This window comes from Hibiscus syriacus, unplaced genomic scaffold (assembly GCF_006381635.1).
Source record: "Hibiscus syriacus cultivar Baekdansim isolate YM2019G1 unplaced genomic scaffold, ASM638163v2 tig00000340_pilon, whole genome shotgun sequence".
In the NCBI taxonomy this organism is placed as follows: Eukaryota; Viridiplantae; Streptophyta; class Magnoliopsida; order Malvales; family Malvaceae; genus Hibiscus; species Hibiscus syriacus.
The window spans coordinates 3,185,136-3,208,515 of NW_024061783.1; the positions used below are offsets into that span (position 1 = coordinate 3,185,136).

Consider the following 23,380-nt stretch of genomic DNA (forward strand, 5'->3'; position numbering starts at 1 on the left):
TTGTTAGAGCATTTTGACCCTCAACATTTCATTTTTAGGCAAAAAGATCCCTAACATTTGACAGAATAATCACTTTGCCCCTTATTATTTTTTAAGACATTTTAGCACTCAATGTTTCATTTTATGTTAAAAATATCCTATTTTGGAGCGTTAATCATGTGTTTACTAATGATTTTCATTTATAGAAGGAGTCCCCCCCCAAAGTGAAATGTTGGGGGGCCAAAATACTTCCAAAAAAGAGTAAGGGTCAAAATGATATTTTTGGTAAATATTGGGGGGCTATTTTTGGCATTATGCCATTCCAAAGAATAGAGAAGTAGGAAAGTAGATTCCCACAATGTTGGATGGACTTACACAACAGTGAAAAATCGTTTTTTTTTTTTTGGATTGGATCAAATCTAACACTCAAAAGGAATAGATTCTCACCCAAAATGTAAATGCCACCAAATGCCCAATATTTCCACTTTTGGTATAAAATCTTTAACCCCATTCTTTCTTTGCCACCAATTCAGGATTTAGGGATGATACAGATTCAGACGTTAAAATTATTATTTGAAATATATTTAAAAAAATACTTTTGAACATTTTCATTTAGATTTTTATTATGTATATGAATTTGAATTTTACATATTTGAATTAAACTCGTAATTTTTTTTTTATCAAACTAAGATAATTATAAAATATTATCTATTTTAAAATATTTTAGATACTCATTTGATTAAAATTAGTGAGAATTGAGAATACATGTACTTTGGGCAATTTGTCCAAGTTGGATCAATGTCCTTTCTTGTCAGGATCGTGTCACTTTCACTTCAATAGTACATTTAAAGCTCATAACGTGAAAGCTCATAACGTGAACCCTTTTGTGGGGCTTTGCCCTTTCTCTAAGGCCACCTTCCCTTTTATCAACCAAATATCAAAGATTTCATCATCTGTTCAACCTTTGAGACCACATACTTGGAATAAAGAATATCTTCATTCTTTGCTGTTTAATTCATTTCTAACACAATCAACTGAATGTAAATGAATGAAAAACACAATTGCACGGCATCAGAGTTACAATGGACTCCACCGAGACCGGAAAGATGAATTTTATTGTATGCTTGTAGTATGACGTGTTGTTCCGGCTCGATACGTATCAGACTATATTATGGTTGAGTGTTGAAGTAAATGGTGTAAGATTCATCTCTGAAGCTCTGCAATGGTGCCATAAGGAAATTCCTCCTTTGCCCTTTTGTGACGAAGCTGATTGGATGGTATTCACGTATTCCGCTGTTCATCACAAAGCTGGTTGCCTGCTTGAATCCGGTCTCGGAGGATGCTGAATTGCAGCTGAGCTTCATGCCAAGACTGGAACAATAGTTTACACCGCCATATACGTAGCACCCCTCTTGGTTTACAGATTCCAAGGACACGCTATTAACTTTTCCATCCAATCCGGCAACTAAACGAAAACTAGAAGTTGCGTCGTCGTTAGGAGAACCGGTAACTGCAAGGTTGTTTTCCGTTCCTTGATACACTAAAACCATTCCTGGCAAGTCAAATGGCTCAAGCTCGACAGTTTTACCAATGGCTTCTCCAATGGTTGAAATTTTTTCCGGTGCATCATCAAAGATGAGCCTGAATGTGGCATGCAAAGCAGCATCGGTACCAGCTTCGGGGAGTTTCTCCAATTGGATTGTTTGGTCTGAGTTTTTTATGACAAAAGTCGAGTCACCCGACTTCTGGGAAAAAGTAACAAGATGATTGTTATATGCAGCAGGAACCGGAGTTATCCAGTCTGTAAATGAAACTGTTGAACCAGTTTTTATGTCCCAGTCACCACTGCTATAACCGCTAAGCAAGTAAGAACCATAGAGTATTGCCTGAACAGAACCGTATTCAGGTTGATCATCTGAAACATTATTTAAAGAAGTTAAGGTTTTGCAGATTATAGAATCACTTACAGATTATAGCGTATTTGGGAGTTTATCATACAACTACAATACCTTTAATTTGTTCGGTTCTCAAACTAATCGGCAACTGAAGGGTTAATTTATCTCCAGCACTCGATTTTACTGGTAAGAAGGTACCTGAAACAATGTAATTCATATTACTTCCCGTTGTTCGTATAAGATAGAAAGAGAACACAAGAAGGAACCGACAATTTTCATAGTAAACAAGAGCACCCATGTTTCATACCTGGTGCTGGTATGGCTAGATTCTGACCATTTAATGTTGCCGTGGCCCCTTTCAATCGAGTCCAGATTGGTATCCTTAAATTCAAGGTAGATGATTTCGCTGCTCCCTACATAAATAAGATTCCAAACGATCAATATTCATTTACTTTCCATATTATAAGTAATCAAGTATGTGCACACTTGCATAGAGTCAAGCATATGTATGGATGGATACGTAAATACGCATATATATATATCTGTGTGTATATATATATATATATGCAATGAAGAGCTGATTGAACCATAAAATAAATCAGTTGCTTTATACCTCTTTCGAAGAGGAAGTCAACGTGACGCGGAAGTAAGGATCCCAAGAAACTACTGGATCAACTTTCTGGTTAAGCACAAAATTTCCGGATTTCCAATCAAGAGTGCTTGACACATACTGGATGATGTTCGGAGAAAATTTTATCGCACTTCATTCGTCGTGTGAAATGGTCCTCAACCTGTGCCATAGCAGCACCAGAAAAAATTAAATGGTGTTCCCCACTTGTGGTAGCTTACAGCCTTAGAGACCCCGCGACCTTGGGGTAGCATGTAAATCATCACTCCGGGTTCTGTTCCACTTTGGATCCCTAATACACCGTTTGTGAGGGCACGCTCATAGTAATCTGCTTATGCCACTTCTTTGGTCCATCTAAACAAGTGCCGAGAGATTTAAAACGCCACAAAAACATGTGATTCAGCGGGTCATAAGAGGATACCGGCGAAGGACCTTCAAGGATTAAAGAGTGATGAACATACATTCAGCATGTTATAAGTAGTACGAGACTCTTCATTCTCTGTCTGTAACGTGTTTGCCAATCGTTTCGGGTCAGACCTTGATATAGGAATGCAACAAACCACAAGAGGGTAGAGCCGGCACAAACAAACGAAGGTAATTAAATTAACTCCAGACAATTTCTTTAAACCATTCATCGGGAAAGCACATCGAAACTAAGTCGATGAAAAACATTATTTGATATGAAACAGCAACTTAAATCTGTAAAATGAGAAAGTTAGTACCGGAACTCACTGACAGATGTTCCTCCTGTTGCATAGCTATGAGAAGAATTAACAATGTCCATAAAGAAAGTTGCTATAGCCTGGCATCAAAAAAGACGAAAAAAATGCAATTAAATGTTTACTGAAGCATCGATAACTACCGTCATTTAATGAAGAACCCCTAAACTATGGAGAAAGAAATCCCAAGAGCACCTAAAATGCTATGGTTGTAGAATAAACGGTACAGTACCTCAAATGGAATAAACGCATAACAAGATATTTACCTTGTAAAGTGGATCACCCATCACTTCATACCGCATTTGAGCTCCAATAACAATCGGAATATGTGTATTAGCATGGAAGCCTGATATGTCATCAGCCTAGAAGAAAAAAAGAAGTCTTTTTTTTTTCAAAAGATCAGGAATTAATGTACACAGTATCATGTACATTCTGAAGCACCATGGCATTGCCGAGTTCTCAATGGTTTAGATATGAATTACAGAACATCATAAATTTGGTTTGGGCTTAAATCGTCTGGTTGCATACATACAAAACCAGCAGACTGATATAAAAATCAAGAGGTTTTAGACGAGGAGTCATGAAAGTTACCTGAACTGCAAGCAATCCTAGGAAACAAGGTTTGTCAAAAAGGTGAGCCAACAACAAATGCTGTGGATCTCCCTGCCCAAAGTAGCATGAAAAACTCATCACATAGAATTCATCATTATAGAACTCATCAGCTACGTTGGGAATGAGAGTGCAAAGAACGCCAACAAGTCTGAATGCTAGATGACAAAATTTACATTGCCTATAAAAAATCAGGATTCAACAATTTTTCTTCTTGTGAATAAATTTTGAGGGTTAACACAGAGCATAATAGCAAATTCTTTATGTATTAGACCCTCACATGGAAATTTCTATCAAGTGCACAAGCCTTAAAACCTGGTAGGATGGCATTGAACATCGGTCATATTAGGAAAATTTTATGCAATGATGGTACTACTTTTTCCAAAGTTGTGTATTTTCTTCGTAATTGATTATCATCTCATAAGCATGGATTAGTTCGATTGACATGCCATATGCACAACTAAATTTATGTTTCCTGAATATTGTACTCAATGGAAGTTCCAAATGCATTAAAATCTGGCTATGCTGGAAAGCAGTCAAATCAACCAAGCAGATTGACAATTTAAAACCACGTTGATGAAATAAAGAACTCAGGTAGCTAAAGGAATTATAAGAAACAGTTTACTCACCGTTATGGTAAACAACCTATAGAGGCATCATTCACGCTACCAGTTTCTTCATTGACAGCCAATGTCTCTCCACACTATGCTTTGTAATCACATTCTGAACACGGTTATAAAAGTATTCGGCCATCCATTTCATCATATCTAAAGATTCAGCATTATCAGCAAATGTATATTGATCCAAGAGACCTGCCAAGATCTGCGAAACCAACCCAAGTTCGGAGTTATTATTATGCATCTCCTTAAAACAGAACCCCACAAGTATATTTCAAAACCATTGAACTATAGAATTCACCTTGTGAATGGTGTAGTATGGAGGCCAGACGGGTTTTATTGCTTCAAAATGATCAAAAAGTTCAGACGGAAATGCTGAAAGATATCCTGTCCCCATTTTCTTCTAACAGGCAGATAAGGCAGAAATAACTTTCAACATCTTCGCTTTGAGAGTGTCATTGTGAGTGCTAGCCCACATCTGTGCTGTTGCACTCAAGTAATGCCCTTCAACATCCAAAAGACAGTTCAAGCATTAGAAATTTACAATCAACATGAAATAAACTTCGAAAAGTAGCAATAAAACTCGAGAATCAAACTCACTTCAAGCATATTATAACAACAACAATACTTAATAGAATCAACTTCATCCATTCATTAGGCTTCTAAAGGTTCTAAAGTAATTCCATCTAAAAGAGCAACAAGTAACTAAAATTCATGATAACTATAATCTGACAATAGTTTACATTAACAGGCAATATAATTAAGGAATCTGGATAGCAATGATATCGAACTAAAGCGATGATTACCAACAAAATGACCCCGGAGTTCGACATCCGGGGCCTCCCACCCTCCATATGGCTTCTCAGGAGTTGGCAATGTTAGGAAATAAACCGAGTACGAGTAATTTCCCTATAACCAGATTAGTGAGAATGCGAAATAAAAGCGAAAAAATAATACCCGAAATTGATAACGGAGTTCAGCCAATTGTGCTTACGTCTCCGGGCTGCTGCAGATCTTTTTCTAAGAGAAAATTTACAGGTGTTTACACAATACACTTGAGAGAGAACTAGAAGATTTTGGGGTGATTTTGAAGCTAAATGAACTAGGGTATTTATAGTTAAAACTTAGGGACTAATATTTGAAAATACCCTAAAGTGCAATGACTAAAATGTAATTAGTCATTACTTAAATTCAAAATCCTTGCCAAACTTTGACAAAAATGGTAGCAGTTGGCTGCTACCACGTTTCTTGACTCAGTTTTCAACAATTTCCCACTTGAAGACTGATTTTAATCTGTCTTCACACCTCAATCAATGCAACAGCTTTTCTAGTCTTGTTACTCTAGCATGCCAACTGAAGTTGAACACAACTTCAGTTTGTCCGTGGTCACCATCTTTGTCAACATGTCTGCCGGATTTTGAGCTCCACTAATCTTTTCAAGTTTCAAAATCCCATCTTCCAGAAGAGACCGGATAAAATGATATCGCAATTGTATGTGCTTCGTCCTGGAATGAAAAGACGGATTCTTCGCTAGATGGATAGCACTTTGACTGTCGCAATACAAGACATTGTTTTCTTGTTTATTGCCTAACTCTTCCAAGAAACTTTGGAGCCAAACCATCTCCTTGCTGGCTTCCGTAACAGCGACATATTCTGCTTCAGTTGTGGAGAGAGCAACTATCTTCTGTAGTTGAGAAACCCAACTCACTGCGGTTCCTCCTAGAGTATAGACATACCCTGTAGTGCTTTTTCTGATGTCGACATTTCCAGCTAAGTCAGGATCTACATAGCCTGTCAATATCGTATCTCCACCTTTGAAACAAAGTTCTTTGTTTGTGGTACCCCGCAGATATCTGAAGATCCATTTGACTGCTTCCCAGTGTATCTTGCCCGGATTATTCATGTACCTGCTAACAACTCCCACTGCATGAGAAATATCTGGTCTGGTACAAACCATGGCATACATCAGACTTCCAATTGCTGAGGCATACAACACCTTCATCATGTGTGCACGTTCTTCCTCTGTCTTTGGTGACTGTTCTTTGGAGAGTCTGAAATGAACACCTAAAGGTGTACTTACTGGTTTAGCATCTTGCATGTTGAACCTGGAGAGTACTTTGTTGATGTACTCAGCCTGTGATAACATCAAAGTCCCCGACTTTGTGTCCCTCTTGATCCTCATCCCAAGAATCTGCTTTGCAGCGCCCAGATCCTTCATATCAAACTGCTTCGACAATTTTTTCTTCAAGTTGATAATCTCTTGCATGTCTGAGCCTGTAACGAGCATGTCATCAACGTACAATAATAAAATAATGAAGTTGTTGTCGAACCTCTTGATGTAGCAACAATGATCTGCTTGACATCTGGTAAAACCACTGCTACCCATGAAGTTATCGAACTTCTTGTACCACTGTCTAGGAGCTTGTTTTAAACCATACAAGCTCTTCTTTAACCTGCATACTAGGTTTTTCTTGTCTGCCTCTATGAAGCCTTCTGGCTGCCTCATATAGATTTCTTCCTCCAAATCACCATGAAGGAAAGCTGTCTTTACATCTAACTGCTCAAGATATAAATTCTCTGCAGCTACAATTTTCAATACCAGTCTGATTGTAGACAGCTTCACGACTGGAGAGAAAATTTCATTGTAGTCAATACCTTCTTTTTGCTGAAAGCCTTTGACAACCAATCTTGCTTTGTAGCGTTTGCTCCCATGGTGCTCTTCTTTGATCATGTAAATCCACTTGTTATGGAGCGCTCTCTTGCCTGGTGGTAATTCAGCTAATTCCCACGTCTGATTTGACATAAGCGAGTCCATCTCATCTTTCATGGAAGACTCCCACTTGACTGAATCCTCCACTTGCATTGCTTCATCATAGCACTCTGGTTCACCATTGTCAGTCAGCAACAAGTAGTGCAAAGAAGGCAAATACCGTTGGGTTGGTTTAGGAATTTTGGAGGAGCGTCTCAGTTCTGGTGTGCCTGATTCTTCTTGAACTGCTTCTGGACTGATCTGAACATCATTTCCAGAAATCTCCTCGAACTCAGCAAATTCCTTTGTTTCAGCTTTGGTATTACTTGATTCTGCGGTTGACCTGTCTTTGTACATCACATTTTCATTGAAAATGACATCTCTGCTTCTGATGATCTTCCGATTTTCATAGTCCCAAAACCGGTAACCGAACTCATCACCGCCATAACCAACAAAGGCACATTTGTTGGACTTAGCATCAAGTTTACTTCTTTCAGCAGAGTCTATGTGTACATAAGAAATACAACCAAACACTCTTAAGTGTGAAAGGTTTATTTCTTTCTTGCTCCAAACTTCCTCTGGTATTCTGTCATCCAAAGGAACTGAGGGCCCACGGTTGATCAAGTAAGCTGCAGTGTTGATTGCTTCAGCCCATAGAAATTTGGGCAAGCCGGCATGTATCCTCATACTTCTGGCACGTTCATTCAGAGTTCTGTTCATGCGCTCTGCTACACCATTATGTTGCGGTGTCTTGGGAACTGTTGTCTCCATCTTGATCCCATTGTTTGCGCAGAAATCTCTGAATCTACTGTCTCTGTACTCTCCTCCATTTTCAGACCTCAACCGCTTGACTTTCAAACCAGTCTTATTTTCCACCATGGCCTTCCATTTTCTGAAGGTATCAAAGACTTCTGATTTCTTTTTCAGAAAATAAACCCACACCTTCCTTGTTGAATCATCGATGAAGGTGACATAATATAGTGAGCCTGCAAGAGATGGAACCGGGGATGGTCCCCATACATCAGTATGAATCAATTCTAACCTTTCTGTCTTGGGTGTCTTGCCAATCTTTGCAAAACTGACTTTCTTTTGTTTTCCAAAGATACAATCCTCGCATAGTCCGACATCTACATTCTTTAGATCCGGTAGCTTCCCTTTTGACAAAAGTGTCTTCATCCCTTTCTCGCTCATATGGCCAAGCCTTTGGTGCCATAGGTTTGATTTTCCATCAGCATCTGCTACTGCAATGATATTCTCTAAATTTGAGGTTACATAGAGAGTACCAGTCTTCTTACCATGAGCAATGACGAGTGCTCCTTTGGTAATCTTTCATTCACAGCCTGAAAAGGTTGTGCTATATCCTTCTCCATCAAGCTGTCCAACAGAAATCAGATTTCTTTTGAGGCCAGGAATATGTCTCACTCCTGTCAGCTTCCAGGTGGTCTGGTTTGGCAGCTTTAGTCGGATGTCTCATTTTCCGACGATCTTTAAGGTTTTATCATCAGCAAGATGAACCTTCCCAAAATCACCACTGACATAGTTCTCCATGATTTCTTGGCATGGGGTGGAGTGGAAAGATGCCCCTGAATCCAAGATCCATGATTCAATCGGACTGTTGACGCTTAGAATCATGGCATCACCTATCTCCTCTGTCACGTTTGCAGATTCCTGTGCACCAGTATTTTTCCTCGGTGCTCGGCAATCTCTTTTGAAGTGACCCTTCTTGCCGCAATTATAACAGGTAAAATCTTTATTTAATGTTCTTGATTTTCCCCGTCTGGATTTGGATCTGCCACAATTTGAATTTCTTTCTGAAGTTCTCCCTCTAGACTCCGTGTGCAAGGCTGAGGAGGTTGATGCTTCACCCGATTCTCTCCGTCGAATTTCTTCGCTCAATACCAGATCTCGAACATCGTCGAATTTTAATTTGTTGTTTCCCGACGAACTGCTGACTGCTGTAACAGTAGCATTCCAACTGTCTGGTAGAGATGATAAGAGAATTAAAGCTCGAACTTTATCATCGAATTCAATTTCTACTGAACTCAACTGGGTTGTGATTGTGTTGAGTTCATTTAGGTGTTGTGCCACCGATGCCCCTTCCGTCATCCGCAAATTGAATAATCGCCTCATCAAATAAACTTTGTTTGAGGCTGATGGCTTCTCATACATACTGGAGAGAGCCGCCATAAGACCCGCCGTGGTCTTTTCCTTTGCTATGTTGAAAACATTGCGGGATAACGTCAGTCGGATAACTCCGAGGGCTTGTTTGTCGAGAAGAGCCCAGTCTTCATTCTTCATGCCCTCTGGTTGCTTTCCTGAAAGAGGTTGATATAGATTTTTCTGGTACATAAAATCTTCAATCTGCATCTTCCAAAATCCAAAGTCCGCACCATCGAACTTTTCAATTTTTACCTTCCCTTCGTCTGCAGCCATCACTCCCACTCGAATCTGGCTTCGTTTGGATCGTTTCTGACAATTTCTACGAACCGTCGTGTATTAGAACACCTCCGTCGACAAACTCGTATCGCCGACCGAATTTCACTATTCACGAAATTCACTATTCACATGAATAGTAATGAATAGTAACCTCACAGAAAGTTGCCAAAATTCACAACCAAAAGCTCTGATTACCAGTTGTTAGGAAATAAACCGAGTACGAGTAATTTCCCTATAACCAGATTAGTGAGAATGCGAAATAAAAGCGGAAAAATAATACCCGAAATTGATAACGGAGTTCAGCCAATTGTGCTTACGTCTCCGGGCTGCTGCAGATCTTTTTCTAAGAGAAAATTTACAGGTGTTTACACAACACACTTGAGAGAGAACTAGAAGATTTTGGGTGATTTTGAAGCTAAATGAACTAGGGTATTTATAGTTAAAACTTAGGGACTAATCTTTGAAAATACCCTAAAGTGTAATGACTAAAATGTAATTAGTCATTACTTAAATTCAAAATCCTTGCCAAACTTTGACAAAAATAGTAGCAGCCGGCTGCTACCACGTTTCTTGACTCAGTTTTCAACAGGCAAACCAACAGTTTTCCTAAAACTCCAAACCAAATTATCCACATCAAGCATCAACAAGTACTCTAAGTTGGTTTGCTGTGCTCGCCAGTGAATCGAATTCGAATCCAATTGAACATCATGAAGTGAGACCTCTTTCAAAGAATCTGCAGCCAAGTTGAAACGACCAGGGTGCATAATTTTCTGATACATCATTTGCCACCCCAATTCATCTTCTTCTCTCAAAATCTTCCTCGGTAGCAAATCAGACCAAGCAGAGTCATCGGTTGGTATTAAGTGGTAGTGAGAAAACATCCCCTGTCTCCATGTTTCGTTATTGGATTTCAACAGCTCGTAACTAAATCTATGTGATGACAGCTGAGTCGGGATGTTTGTACACTCTTTGCTCACAACACCATTACCATGCAGTGAAAAAACAGCAATGGCTAGAAACAGAACAAATCCCTTCATTTTTTCTTAGAATCAGAAGTGAAAATTCTCAAACTTTAAGGAAAAGCAATGATGATTATCCAAAACCCAGAAAGCAAAACCTTATAGAATTGGATATTCCCCCCACAAAGAAATATCCAACTTTATCAACAATAAAACCCAGAAAGCTAAAAAGAACTCAGTGAATGACAAGAGTAGAAAAAGGCAATAAAGACAAAAACTTGAATAATACTATTTCATGTAATAGTTTAAAGGATAGAGCAACATGTGACTCTCAATTCCCTGAATTTATACAAAAAACCCAAACAATCAAACGACAAATAAAAGAACCATCCCGTGAAAGATAAGAAATGCCTTTTGTCTTTGCATAGTAAATAACAAAGAAAAAAAGGGATTTATACAATTGGAAAACAAAGAAAATTTACTAGGGGAAGAAGAGAGCGTGGGGAAGGCACATAAGTAAATTCACCGCATGACCAAAGTCTTAGAGTGGGTATTGTTCACCCGGTTGATGTTGCTAGTGGGTCTCTACCTCTTGGACAGATTTGTGATGCTAATTCTTGTGGTGACTACCCAACAACATTGGCTCCAACTTTGTTGGATAATGGTGACGTAGTGGCTCCTGCTTCGTTGATTGATGGTGATGTAGTGGGCCCTGCTTGGTTGGATGATGGTTTGGAGCTAAATGATCGTATAAATAGTGATCCATCTAGTTTGCAGGCTGGTTTGATTCCTGAGCATGAGGTTGCGACGAGTTCTCGGGGGCTGTCTAATACTCATTCCGTGCTTGCGCGTAGTAAATTTGGGATTTTTAAGCCTCGTGTTTTTCATGCAATGAAAGTGTGTCAAGCGGAGGTTGAACTGGCCACGATAAAGCATGCCTTAGCCTCACCTCTACGGAATCAAGCTGTTGTTGATGAGTATGAAGCACTTATAAAGAATGGTACATGGAAACTTGTTTTGTTGCCTGAAAATAGGACTGCTATTGGTTGTAAGTGATTGTTTCGTGTCAAACGAAATCCAGATGGTTTGATGGCTTGTTATAAGGCTCGACTTGTTGCAAAAGAATTTTCTCAAAGTCACGGATCAAGATTTTCGCGACACATTTCGTCCAGTTATGAAGTCGTCAACAGTAAATGTGGTCTTGTCATTTGAGGTGCATAACAAAAGTTTTAACAAGTAGATGTTAATAATACTTTTCTTAATGGTGAGTTGGTTGAATATGTGTTCATGGTTCAATCACTCGGGTTTGAGAAAAATTTGGAAAAAGGTGAGCTCTTGGTGTGTAAGTTGGAAAAAACTCTCTATGGATTAAAACAAACTCCTTGAAATTGATATTCTAAGCTTTAATTTTTTTTGCTTAGTATTGGTTTTATTGGTACACATGTGGATGTATCTTTATTTGTTAAACAAGATGGTGGTAAGGAATTGTGACAACATTGTTATCATTGGGTATCACTGGGAGTTGTGATTAATTGATTGAAGATGTGGTCCGTGTTCTTGGTAAAGAATTCTCTCTAAAAAACCTTGGCGAGTTGAGTTTCTTTCTTGGTCTTGAAGTTGAACGTTGTGAGGGAACCTTGCTTTAAGTCAACACAACTATATTTGAGAACTATTGGAACTTACCGATATGGGTGATGCTAGACCTGCTCCTACGTTGATATATGTTCTCCTGGTGGTGGCCTACCACTTGATGATCCTCAGGTTTATCGAAGTGTAGTGGGTGGATTCTTGTATCTTAGTCATACTAGGCCCGGCATCTCCTTTAGTGTTGTTTGTGTTGTTCAATTCATGCATCAACCGTGTGAACTTCATTGGTTAGCCGTTAAACGTATTTTATGATAATTGAGTGTACATTGGATTATGGTCTTTTGTTTTGTACTTCTGGGAACTCTCTTGCATTGCGTGCTTTTTCGAATGCCGATTGGGCAAGTAATTATGATGATAGGCGCTTTGTGTCCGGCTATTGTGTGTATATCAGTGATAATTTGGTTTATTGGTGTTCAAAGAAACAATAATCTGTTTCTCAATCTACTACAGAGGTCGAATATCGTGGGATAGTTGATGCGTTGTCTGAACTAATGTGGCTACAAGCTTTATTTGGAGATATGAGGGTTTATTGTACTGAGGCTCTAGATGTGTGGAGTGATAGTACAAGTGCTGTCACTATGAGTGCGAATCCGTTTTTTCATGCGCGATCCTAGCATGTTGAGTTTGACGTTGACTTTATCCGAATTAATTTCAGCTGGCTGATGACTTCACAAAGCCACTTTCAAAGTTCTATTTCCCCACTTTTCGTCAAAAGCTTAATGTTGTTGATGAACTTGGTTCTTGAAATCTGACTTAATAGAGTGTTCCTGAATCCCACTTTTCAGCTGGTTGATGACTTAATTATTTTCTATAACTTATTAAAGAAATATACTTTCTAGTTATTCTATAATTTAATCCCTACCTTTTATTTCGTTAATCTTAATTTTGACAAATTTTCTTTTTATTCTGTAGTTATTCTAATGACATGAGAGTTTAAAATTGGTTTAGGTTAATAATGACTCTACATAATTTATAATTTACCGAAAAGGAAGAAGAGTATAAATATAATCCCCAAATAGGTTAAAAGTTTCCAGAAAGGGCAGTTGTAAGGCCATGGAGTGAAATCTTCTTCCTGCATTTCTTGGTCTACTTTTATTGCTACTTTTGGTACTACCAGCTTTATGTTATACAGCTAATTTCCGCCATTTCTACGTTCTTTTATCTGCACTGTATCTCACACCGGCGTTAGAACTCCGTAAAAGAAACGATCCTTATAAGCTGCGATGAAGGTGGCGGTAATGGTAACTGTTGCATTGACGACGGAGCCTTCATTTTCTCGAAATATTCCCTTATATCTATTTCTTCTTCCGTCATCTTCTCCGTCAAGTCACAATCGTCTCTCGATGGAATATACGGCGGTCGTAAGACCTCTGTTAATAGGTCCCAGTTCAACACTCTAAAGAACGCGTGCTCCTTGATTTCCGACGCGCCTCCGTGATACCCGAGTCTCTTTTTCGGATCCTTCTTTAATAACTGTCCGATCAAATCCGTCAAAGCGTTTCGTTCTCCCATGAAATCCGGTTCCTTGGTCAGGATTTTCCGAAACGTCTCTTTCCGGTTTTCTCCTTTAAACGGCGTCGTACCGTAGAGCAACTCGTAGGATAGAATCCCGAGAGCCCACCAATCGACGGCGAATTCGTGTCCGAGTCCGCGTAATACTTCCGGCGAAACGTATTCGTCTGTTCCCACGAAGGACTTGGAACGTTCCTCGTCTGCGAAACTCAGTTTCCGTCGACCCTCCGGGCTTACTCGTGCCGATTTCGCTCTACTAAAAGCTCTTTCGATTCTGATATTGGGTACGACAGGGATGCATCGTATGAAATTTATCCGTTGAAACAAATTCCCCTCCTTTTTCTCGTCGGCTAAGGATTCCGATAATGGTTTCTTCTTTAAATTACGTGAAAGGTCAAAATCCGTCAGCATCGCGTGACCTGATTGTTGAATGAGAATGTTCTCCGGCTTGAGGTCCCGATAAACAATGCCGAGGGAATGCAAGTGCTCGAGAGCACATAGAATCTCCGCCAGGTAAAACCGGATGACGACGGGGCAGAAAACCCGGTCTATTTGACGGTAACGGAGGATGTGGAGGTCGGAGCCAGGGCAATAAGGGACGGCCCAAGCGAGAAGCTCGGCGGTCTGAAGGTGACCCAAAAGACGAGGGAGAAATGGGTGTTGAGAGTCGGGGTCGGCGGCGGAAATCTTCTCCAACACCGCAATCTCCAAACAGGCACGACGGTCGGCGTCGTGTTTGGATCGCTGAACAACTTTGAGAGCAAACGGGGAACGAGCGGTTGGGTCGGCGGCCGTGTCGTGGACGAGAAAGACAGTACCCATTGCTCCGTTGCCTAGAATTTTGGTGGCTTTAAGGTTCTCTAAATTTAACTCCTGTGGAAATAGCGGTAAAGATGAAGGATTATTTTCCATTTCTCGGAGAGAAAGAGAGAAGAAAAAAAAAGAAAAAAAAAGAGTTTTTGAAGCTAGTTTTTGTTTTTGATTATATTTATATACTAATACTTATCTTTTTATATCTAAATATCGAGTTGGATTATGTGTAGATAGACATGTTTGGTGAGTGAAATGAGTTGTTTAAAGTCCAAATTAAGAAAAGAAATTGAAGGTCGAAACTAATAACCTAATTCTAACAACGCATTGAATTGATGTTTTGTTGGTTAAATTGTTAAATATATATGTTGTATACAATTTCATTTACGTTATGTTTATTTTATTGTTATTTATATTATTTAGAGTGTAAGATTAGGTGATTAAAATTTAAAGTTTAGATTAAGATATTAAAGTTTATAATTTTATAAGGAGAAAGCTAAGCCTATAAGCCTTTTTTGCTTCGAAAAATTAAACTGTTATTAGTTCACAATGATTTTGATTTGTCTCCAAAACTTGGAACTTTAAATGTTGTTACTTGTTAGTCTTCTTAGTCATTCCACATCGGGAAAACACCGGGATTCGAGCCCTGAACCGAGTCAACAGACCAGCTGCCATAGCTCCCACAAGGCATGTCGTAGTTAACCTTAACAAAACCGAGCTCTTCAGTTGTCCCCACCGTGTTTCCTGCCGATACCCTCCGCTGTAACTCCCACTAGAGCCGCTCTCGTTGTTGTCAACGACGGAGGCCGAAGAGCAGCTCATGTTCATCAAGCCGTGGAGCAAAGCCGGGTTGCTTTGGATGTAACTATTGTACAATTGTGAACCCTGGCTCGAGTGCTGCAAGTTATTAAGACCCAGCGGATTGCTGCTGGTGCAATTGCAGCTGCGTTTGAATGTAATTCTAGTGAAAACTAGAGTTGTCTTGAGCGTACTGAGAGTTCATTTCGTGGTTTTGTAATGTCTGCAACGGTTGAGGTTGACGATCGAATGTAACTTGCATTAGAGGATAACCTTGTAGCCTGCTACTGCTTGAGCTTCCGAATTGGAAACTCGAACCGAGATCTATCATTTCTTCCCGTTTCCTCGTTGATTCAAGTGCTTGACATTCCTTTAGTCGTTTAGCAGCAGCTCCACCGATCGGCAATGAATTGCTCTCGAGAATGGCTTTTACATCATAAAGATTCATGTCGAAGTTCGTCACCGCATTAAGTCCTCGGAATTTGATCACCGCAATGTCGTAAACCTCCGCAGCTTCCTCCTCCGTATCTGTAATTGAGTAACAAATCATGATTAAGGACGGTCTAGGTCATTTTATTGATGGGGAAAATCATGAACTTACTGAAAGTTCCTAGGTAAAGATCTTTGTTTCCGGAAACTCTGCCAATCCTCGCTTGCCATCGGCCGTGCTGATGATGCCTGTTTATAGATTCATGTTCGTTAGAGGTGGAGAAGAAGATCATGCATGGGGCGCTGTTCACGTTGACAGTAATAAACCTCGTTACTCCACGATACATCGATGCACCCCTTGAAAAACCACTGCTCTTCCTGGTATATAAAACATTATAAACAAATTAAAGATCGTTGGGATAAATTGGTATCATCCATTGTTGGTGGATCACTTCTTTCAATGTGGACGGAGAGTCATAGTGATCGATGATAAGTGTTTTTTTGTAAGAGGTAGTTGATCAAAAGGAAGAGGAAGGAGAATATGAGTAGATTGCAAAAGGTTCGGTCCCCTTATCAGTTTGTAGGAATATTCATAGCGATTATAGCTAATGATAATAGATATAAAATAATTATAACTATTTGTATACGAACGGGTTAAATAGATTTAATAATTAGATCTTGAATTTGTTCTTGTTGCGGAAGACGACTATCGGATAGAGCAAAATCGCAACTGATAATTTGAGAAAATAAAAATGAAGATAAAAGAGACACAAAATTTACGTGAAAAACCCCTAAATAATTTAGGATAAAAACCATGGGCAACGGTAGAAGAATTTCACTATGAGAAAATAGGAATTACAACCTCTCTCTATCTACCAAGGAGAAAACAATGTTAATTCTCTCTTGATAAAAAAAGGAGAAAACAACTCTCAAGAAACTCTCTAAATTCTCTCTAGTATTGGAAGAAAGCTAGAATGCTTTGGGATGATTTTGAAGCTAAATGAGCTAGGGTATTTATAGTTAAAGCTTTAAGGACTAATTTGTAAATATCCTAAATTACAATGACTAAAAGTACATTTCTACTATTGTTAATTTTCAACACAAAGCCACCCTTTTTGACATTTGCCATTCGGTGGATTAATTAAATCCAACTTTCCACCGAAAGTTGGTTTAATTTTCAACAATCTCCCACTTGAAGATTTGATTGAAACAATCATATCTTCACACAATTCTTTCTACCTTGTACCATCATGTTGTTTACGTTTCTGACAGGCCACAAGAGGATCGACACCAAGTAAATTTATCGGTATTGATCGCCTTCGTCATGAAATCTGCTATGTTGTCTTTGGTATGGATCTTCTGCATATCTACCGTCTATTCTTCCACCTTTTCACGAATGAAATGGTATTGAACTCGTATGTGTTTTGTCCTTGAATGAAATGCTGGATTCCTTGCTAGATGCAAGGCGCTTTGACTGTCACAAAACAGAGAGACAAACTCTTGATTGTCCCAAGCTCCTCCAATAGCATCTTCAACTAAATTGCTTCTTTACTGGCTTGTGTAGCTGCTACATATTCTGCCTCTGTTGTGGATGTAGCCACAACTGACTGCAATTTTGAAACCCAGCTTACAGCTCCACCAACAACTTTGAACACATATCCTGTAGTAGATTTGCTTTTATCCAAATCCCCTGCATAGTCAGAATCGACATACCCATTTATAAGTAGGTTTGATCCTCCGTAACATAATGCAACATTTGAGGTCCCTTTGATGTATCTTAGGATCCTCTTTACAATATTACAATGCTCTTTGCCTGGATTCGCCATGTACCGACTAACCACTCCCACTGCTTGTGCAATGTCTGGTCTTGTGCATATCATAGCGAACATTAAACTTCTCACTGCTGATGCATACGGTACTCGAGACATCTCCATCCTCTCTTCTTCACTGCTAGGACTCATACTGGAGGATAATTTGAAGTTAATAGGAAGAGGGGTAGAAATTGGCTTACAATCTTGCATGTTGAATCGTGACAAGATCTTCTTCAAGTAATTCTTTTGTGAAAGCCAAATCTTCCTATTACTTCTGTCTCGGTGAATTTGCATCCCTAGAATCTTGTTTGCTGATCCCAAGTCCTTCATTTCAAATTCCCTAGCCAGTTGTGCCTTCAATTCTTCAATATGATCTTTGTTGGGTCCTGCAACCAACATGTCATCCACATACAACAGCAATATAACAAAATCGTTATCACCAGACCTCTTAAAATAAGCACAAGGGTCTGCATTAAGTCTGTTGTATCCAAGGCACATAATGAAGGAATAAAATCTCTTATACCAACACCTCGGCGCATGCTTTAGACCGTACAGATATTTGTTCAACCTGCAAACCAAGTTCTTCTTTTCTTTTTCTTCAAAACCTTCAGGCTGGAGCATGTAAATCTCTTCTTCAAGATTTCCATGAAGAAAAGCTGTTTTAACATCTAGATGCTCTAGATGTAAGTTCAATGTAACACACATTGCCAAAACTACTCGAACTGTTGTTAGTCGAACCACAAGAGAAAATATTTCATTGAAATCAATACCTTCTTTTTGAGCATATCCTTTGACCACCAGTCTTGCACGATACCTCTCAACTTGATCGTCACCATTTCGCTTGATTTTGAAGACCCATTTGTTACCAATTGGATTCCTTCCTTGTGGTAGTGGCACAAGGTCCCATGTATTATTTTTATGAAGGACTTCAATTTCTTCTTGCATCGCCATCATCCACAGTGAAGCATCTGAGCTGTTTATTGCCTCATGGTATGTTGATGGCTCACCGTCCTCTGTTAAAAGGCAGTATGCAATATTACCTTCTATAACATAATCTGAGTGCCAATTGGGACGCCTTCTCACACGATCTGATTGACGAGTTGTTGGAGCTTCAGAAGTCTCTAGTTCTTGTTCATCATGTGCTGGTTCTGCTTCAGAAGAATCTCCTTGTTCAACCTCCTTTTCCACATGTATTTGTGTAGGCTCTGACTTTTCAGTGCTATCATTGTCTTCTTTTCTTTGTAATTTATCTTCTACAAAGATAACATCCCTACTGATGATCACTTTGCGGGCAGTGAGATCCCACAAGCGATACCCCTTGACTCCATCAGCATACCCCAAGAATTTGCATTTCCTGGATTTTGGATCCAGCTTTGAGATTTCTTGGGAGTTGTACATCACGTACACAGTACTTTCAAATATATGGAGGTTTGAATAATCAGCTGGTTTACCAGTCAACGTCTCCATTGGTGTCTTCAGCTCTATTGCAGTTGATGGAGCTCGATTCACCAAATAACAGGCGGTATTGACTGCTTCTGCCCAGAATGATTTTTCTAGGCCTGCATCCCTCAACATTGCTCTTGTTCTTTCTAACAAGGTTCTGTTCATCCGCTCTGCCACTCCATTTTGTTGAGGAGTGTTCGCCACTGTGAACTGTCTTTTGATGCCTTCTTTCCTGCAAAAGTCATCAAATTCTTCGCTTGTGTATTCTCCTCCATTATCTGTTCTGAAACACTTGATCTTATTTCCAGAATCAAGTTCCACCCGCGCTTTGAAGTTTTTGAAAGTGGAAAACACATCTGACTTCTTCTTAATAGGGTACACCCAACATCTCCTAGAGTAGTCATCAATAAATGAGACAAAGTATTTTGCTCCGCCTAGGGATGTAACTGGTGCTTGCCATACATCAGAGTGAACCAATTCTAGAACACTTTTGCCTCTAGAATTTGATGTGTTGAATTTCAACCGGTGCTGCTTACTTGTTATGCAATGCTCACACAAAGGAAGTGATATCTTTGTTAAGCCTGGAAGTAGCTTTTGCTCCACAAGGACTTTCATTCCTTGTTCTGACATGTGTCCAAGTTTCTGATGCCATAGCATTGCTGAATCTGAACTACATGAGGCAACAGAGGCTTCTGCTTCTACCAAAGTCTCTCCTTTCAGCATGTACAAGTTTGCAACTATTTTTTCGCCTTTCAAAACCACAAACGCTCCATGGAACACCTTCATGATTCCTTTCCGTCTTTCAATCTTGCTTGCATTATTATCCAACAATCCGTAGGATAATAAATTTTTCTTCAGGCCTTTCACGTGCCGCACATCTCGAACAACTTTAATTGTTCCATAATACATCTTCAATTTGATGGTTCCCACGCCAATGATCTCTAAGGCATGATCATTGCAACTATACACAGATCCTCCTGAGACAGGTTCATAATGATGGGACCATTCTCTTCTTGAGGTCATGTGATATGTTGCTCCCGAATCAATGAGCCATATGTCTGCATATCTCTTTCTACCTTCCACGGTGGTTGACGCTTCACAGCATAGAGCATCTCCATCATCTGAAGTGTTTGCAGTATTGCCTTGTGGATTGGAGTTTTTATTTAGACTCCAACAATCCTTCTTCAAGTGACCCTTCTTTCCACAGTGGTAGCACTTTAAATTCTTCTTGATTCTCGACTTCGATCTACCATGTTTGTGACTGCTGCTTTGGCCACGTTCTGTTGATCTCCCTCTCATCGTTGTCATCGTTGTCAATGTTTCTGCTTGTTGCAGATTTACTTGTCTGTCTTCCTTGTTCTTGCGCCGATTTTCTTCTTGTAGAACAGCAGCTGCAACGTCATCAAAGACTAGACTGGTGACATTACTGTTTGTCAAGTTGATGATGAGTTGATCATACGAATCCGGTAGACTTTGAAGTAGAAGTTCAGCACGTTCTTGTTCTACTATTTTACAGCTTAAGGATGTAAGCTGAGAAAATAAAGTGTTTAGTGTGTTTAAGTACTCCGTCACTGAAGTAGATTCTGACATCCGGAGAGTGTACAATTTTCTCTTCAGGAAATTTTTATTGTGCAACGATGTGGCCTCGTACAATTTGGTGAGATGATCCCATATCTCCTTAGCTGTCTTATTCTCCTCGATGCTTGACAATACTTCATCTGCTAATGCCAGATGAAAGTTTGCCATAACATTCCCGTCCATTTCGCTCCATTTGTTGTCATCTGTGAAATCTACTGCCTTTCATTGATAGCTGCTAGACACCCGTCTTTCCTCAGGATGGCCTTCATCTTTAATTTCCACAATGAGAAATTTCTCCCATTGAATTTTTCAATATCAAATTTCGTTGCCATAGCTTCTTTTACGGATAGCTCCCACTATTTCACTATCGTGAATAGTTCTCTGGAACCTTCAAAGAATGGGTAATAACTTCTTATTTTCTTATGTTGGAGGATCCACCTTTTGGTGGCAACCACAAAGACAATAAGCAGATATTACATACTCAAATCTGGCTCTGATACCAATTGTTGCGGAAGACGGCTATCGGATAGAGCAAGATCGCAACTGATAATTTGAGAAAATAAAAATGAAGATAAAAGAGACACAAAATTTACGTGGAAAACCCCTAAATAATTTAGGGTAAAAACCACGGGCAACGGTAGAAGAATTTCACTATGAGAAAATAGGAATTACAACCTCTCTCTATCTACCAAGGAGAAAACAATGTTAATTCTCTCTTGATAAAAAAAAGAAGAAAACAACTCTCAAGAAACTCTCTAAATTCTCTCTAGTATTGGAAGAAAGCTAGAATGATTTAGGATGATTTTGAAGCTAAATGAGCTAGGGTATTTAGCTTTAAGGACTAATTTGTAAATACCCTAAATTACAATGACTAAAAGTGCATTTCTATCATTGTTAATTTTCAACACAAAGCCACCCTTTTTGACATTTGCCATTCGGTGGATTAATTAAATCCAACTTTCCACCGAAAGTTAGTTTAATTTTCAGCAGTTCTAGTAGATCACATGGACTTGTTAGAGATCATATCTATCTACTATACTTGATTCGGAGGCCTTTACCTAGAAGATATGAGCTTCTTGTAGGCTTTGTTGAGTGGAGAGTAAGTCCGAAGATATGAAATTATGTTGGGAGATATAACAAATATATATATATATATATATAATTGTTGTACACTTCCAAAACCTGCAAAATGAATCTCTTGTTGTATGTAAATTTATGTGTATGTGTGTACCTTCTAATGGAAGCAACAAATTCTTGTCTAGTCGTGTGCTTCATTTCTTCAAGCTCCTTCTCATAATTACTAATCTAGAAAATCATGTACAAGAAGAAAATCAGTGTTTAAAACTGGAGATTTAACTTTAATCGATCTGCAGTGCTTCACTTATGTTATATACCGGGAAATTAGTGGTGGTGGATGTTCCCCGGTATTTGAGTGCAGCAAGATCATAAGCCCTAGCTGCTTTGTCTTCTTTATCATATCCACCTGCTCAACTTAATGAAGTAAAGTCGTCAAGGTAACCATGAAAAAAATAAAAATGGAGAAATGGGTTAGCAAACAATGAAATTTTCACTTGAAATGGAACCCTAGAAGAAGTTCAAACTCTACCTTGTATTCCTTTCCTTGATTGCCCTTCTCTCCTACAAATATTATCCCATAGATGAGCTTCATACCTTCCAGTCCATCTATGCCTGCACTTTCAACATATATATATAGTTTCAAAATCCAAATTTAAGACGGATAATTATAGGAAAACTCACCTTGTTACGCCACGGTATATGGATGTTCTTTGCCCGAAAGTGTCCGAGGTTCTTCTCGGGGGAGCCTCGATGGTATTTGTACTGTTTTCGGTGATGGTTTCTGTGGTTGATGATCCCTTGCCGCTGCACATGGATAATGTAAGCGACTGCAAATTGTTAGCACTTTCTTGGAACTCGGCAGGAGGTGTTAGAATAGTGTTGGGCACTTGGACGATGTTGTTATGTTGAAACGAATAGTCAGAATCATTCGATTGATGAAGTTCGTTGAAGGCCGACGCGAGATCTAACGAAGGAGTTTCGGATTTCCAAACTCCGAGGAAATCTGCAACCTTTGGAACTTCACTCGTGTTTATCAAGTTTCATTCTGTCAAAATATCCAGTTAGATTAAAACAAAAACATAAAAATAAGAACAAAGAGAAAGATGCTACCTTGAATTTGGAAGGGATTCTCCATGTTATCATTCACTAACCCTAGATTGAACTGATGGGGAGTCTGAGAGGAGTGCAAATGCGTTGGCAAAGGAGAATTAGTGGGAGAAAGAGGAAAAGAAAGCCAGTTGTTCGAATTCATGGAACCCATTTCAAAAGACTGTGCTTTAGCCTTTCAACAACAAATCAAATGTCATCTGCAAGTGAAGAAAAGGAAACACAAGATGATCAAGCGACCATCAACAACAGAAATGATCATAAAAAGGAAACTTAACCGAAGTTAATGATGATGAGATAGTTTAAGGGTTTGAGTTTGACCGGTCTGGCTTCTTCTGTCTTCTCGGTTAAAGCTTTTATGGTGGCAAGCTAAGACATTTTAGAAGGAAAACTAAACCTGAGAGAAGATAAGGGCCTGAAAGGAGAAGAAAATGTTATACAAGATACAGTATGTATATATATACATACATACAAACATGAGCATATTAAAAGAGAGTTTCTTTGTTAAAAGACCCTTTTTGCAGGGGTCATTTCCAAGTGCAGAAACAACATTTCCCAACACTTAATCATGATAGGG

General features: G+C 39.2%; 1 protein-coding gene, 1 long non-coding RNA gene and 2 pseudogenes across 2 annotated transcripts in view; 1 reads left to right on the forward strand and 3 right to left on the reverse strand.

Moving 5' to 3' along the window:
• The window catches only part of LOC120202906, a 21,743-nt gene extending 19,128 nt beyond the window's left edge, over positions 1-2,615 (forward strand). Inside the window, exon 3 of the long non-coding RNA XR_005523768.1 lies at positions 2,452-2,615. This is a non-coding gene — a long non-coding RNA (uncharacterized LOC120202906). The remainder of the gene's footprint in view (positions 1-2,451) is intronic.
• Positions 1,077-11,070, reverse strand: LOC120202897 (annotated as a pseudogene).
• Positions 11,071-13,423: 2,353 nt separating this feature from the next.
• Positions 13,424-14,705, reverse strand: LOC120195713 (serine/threonine-protein kinase UCN-like). Its single transcript, XM_039197671.1, has one exon. It carries the CDS (start codon positions 14,660-14,662, stop codon positions 13,424-13,426), a length of 1,239 nt encoding a protein of 412 aa, XP_039053602.1. The 5' UTR covers positions 14,663-14,705.
• Positions 14,706-15,167: 462 nt separating this feature from the next.
• LOC120195892 lies at positions 15,168-22,948 on the reverse strand (annotated as a pseudogene).
• Between the last annotated feature and the right edge of the window lie 432 nt (positions 22,949-23,380).

What these genes read in the sequence shown, in the direction of transcription:
- LOC120195713 (XM_039197671.1), bottom strand. Translation starts at nt 14,662, where the DNA reads ATGGAAAATAATCCTTCATCTTTACCGCTATTTCCACAGGAGTTAAAT.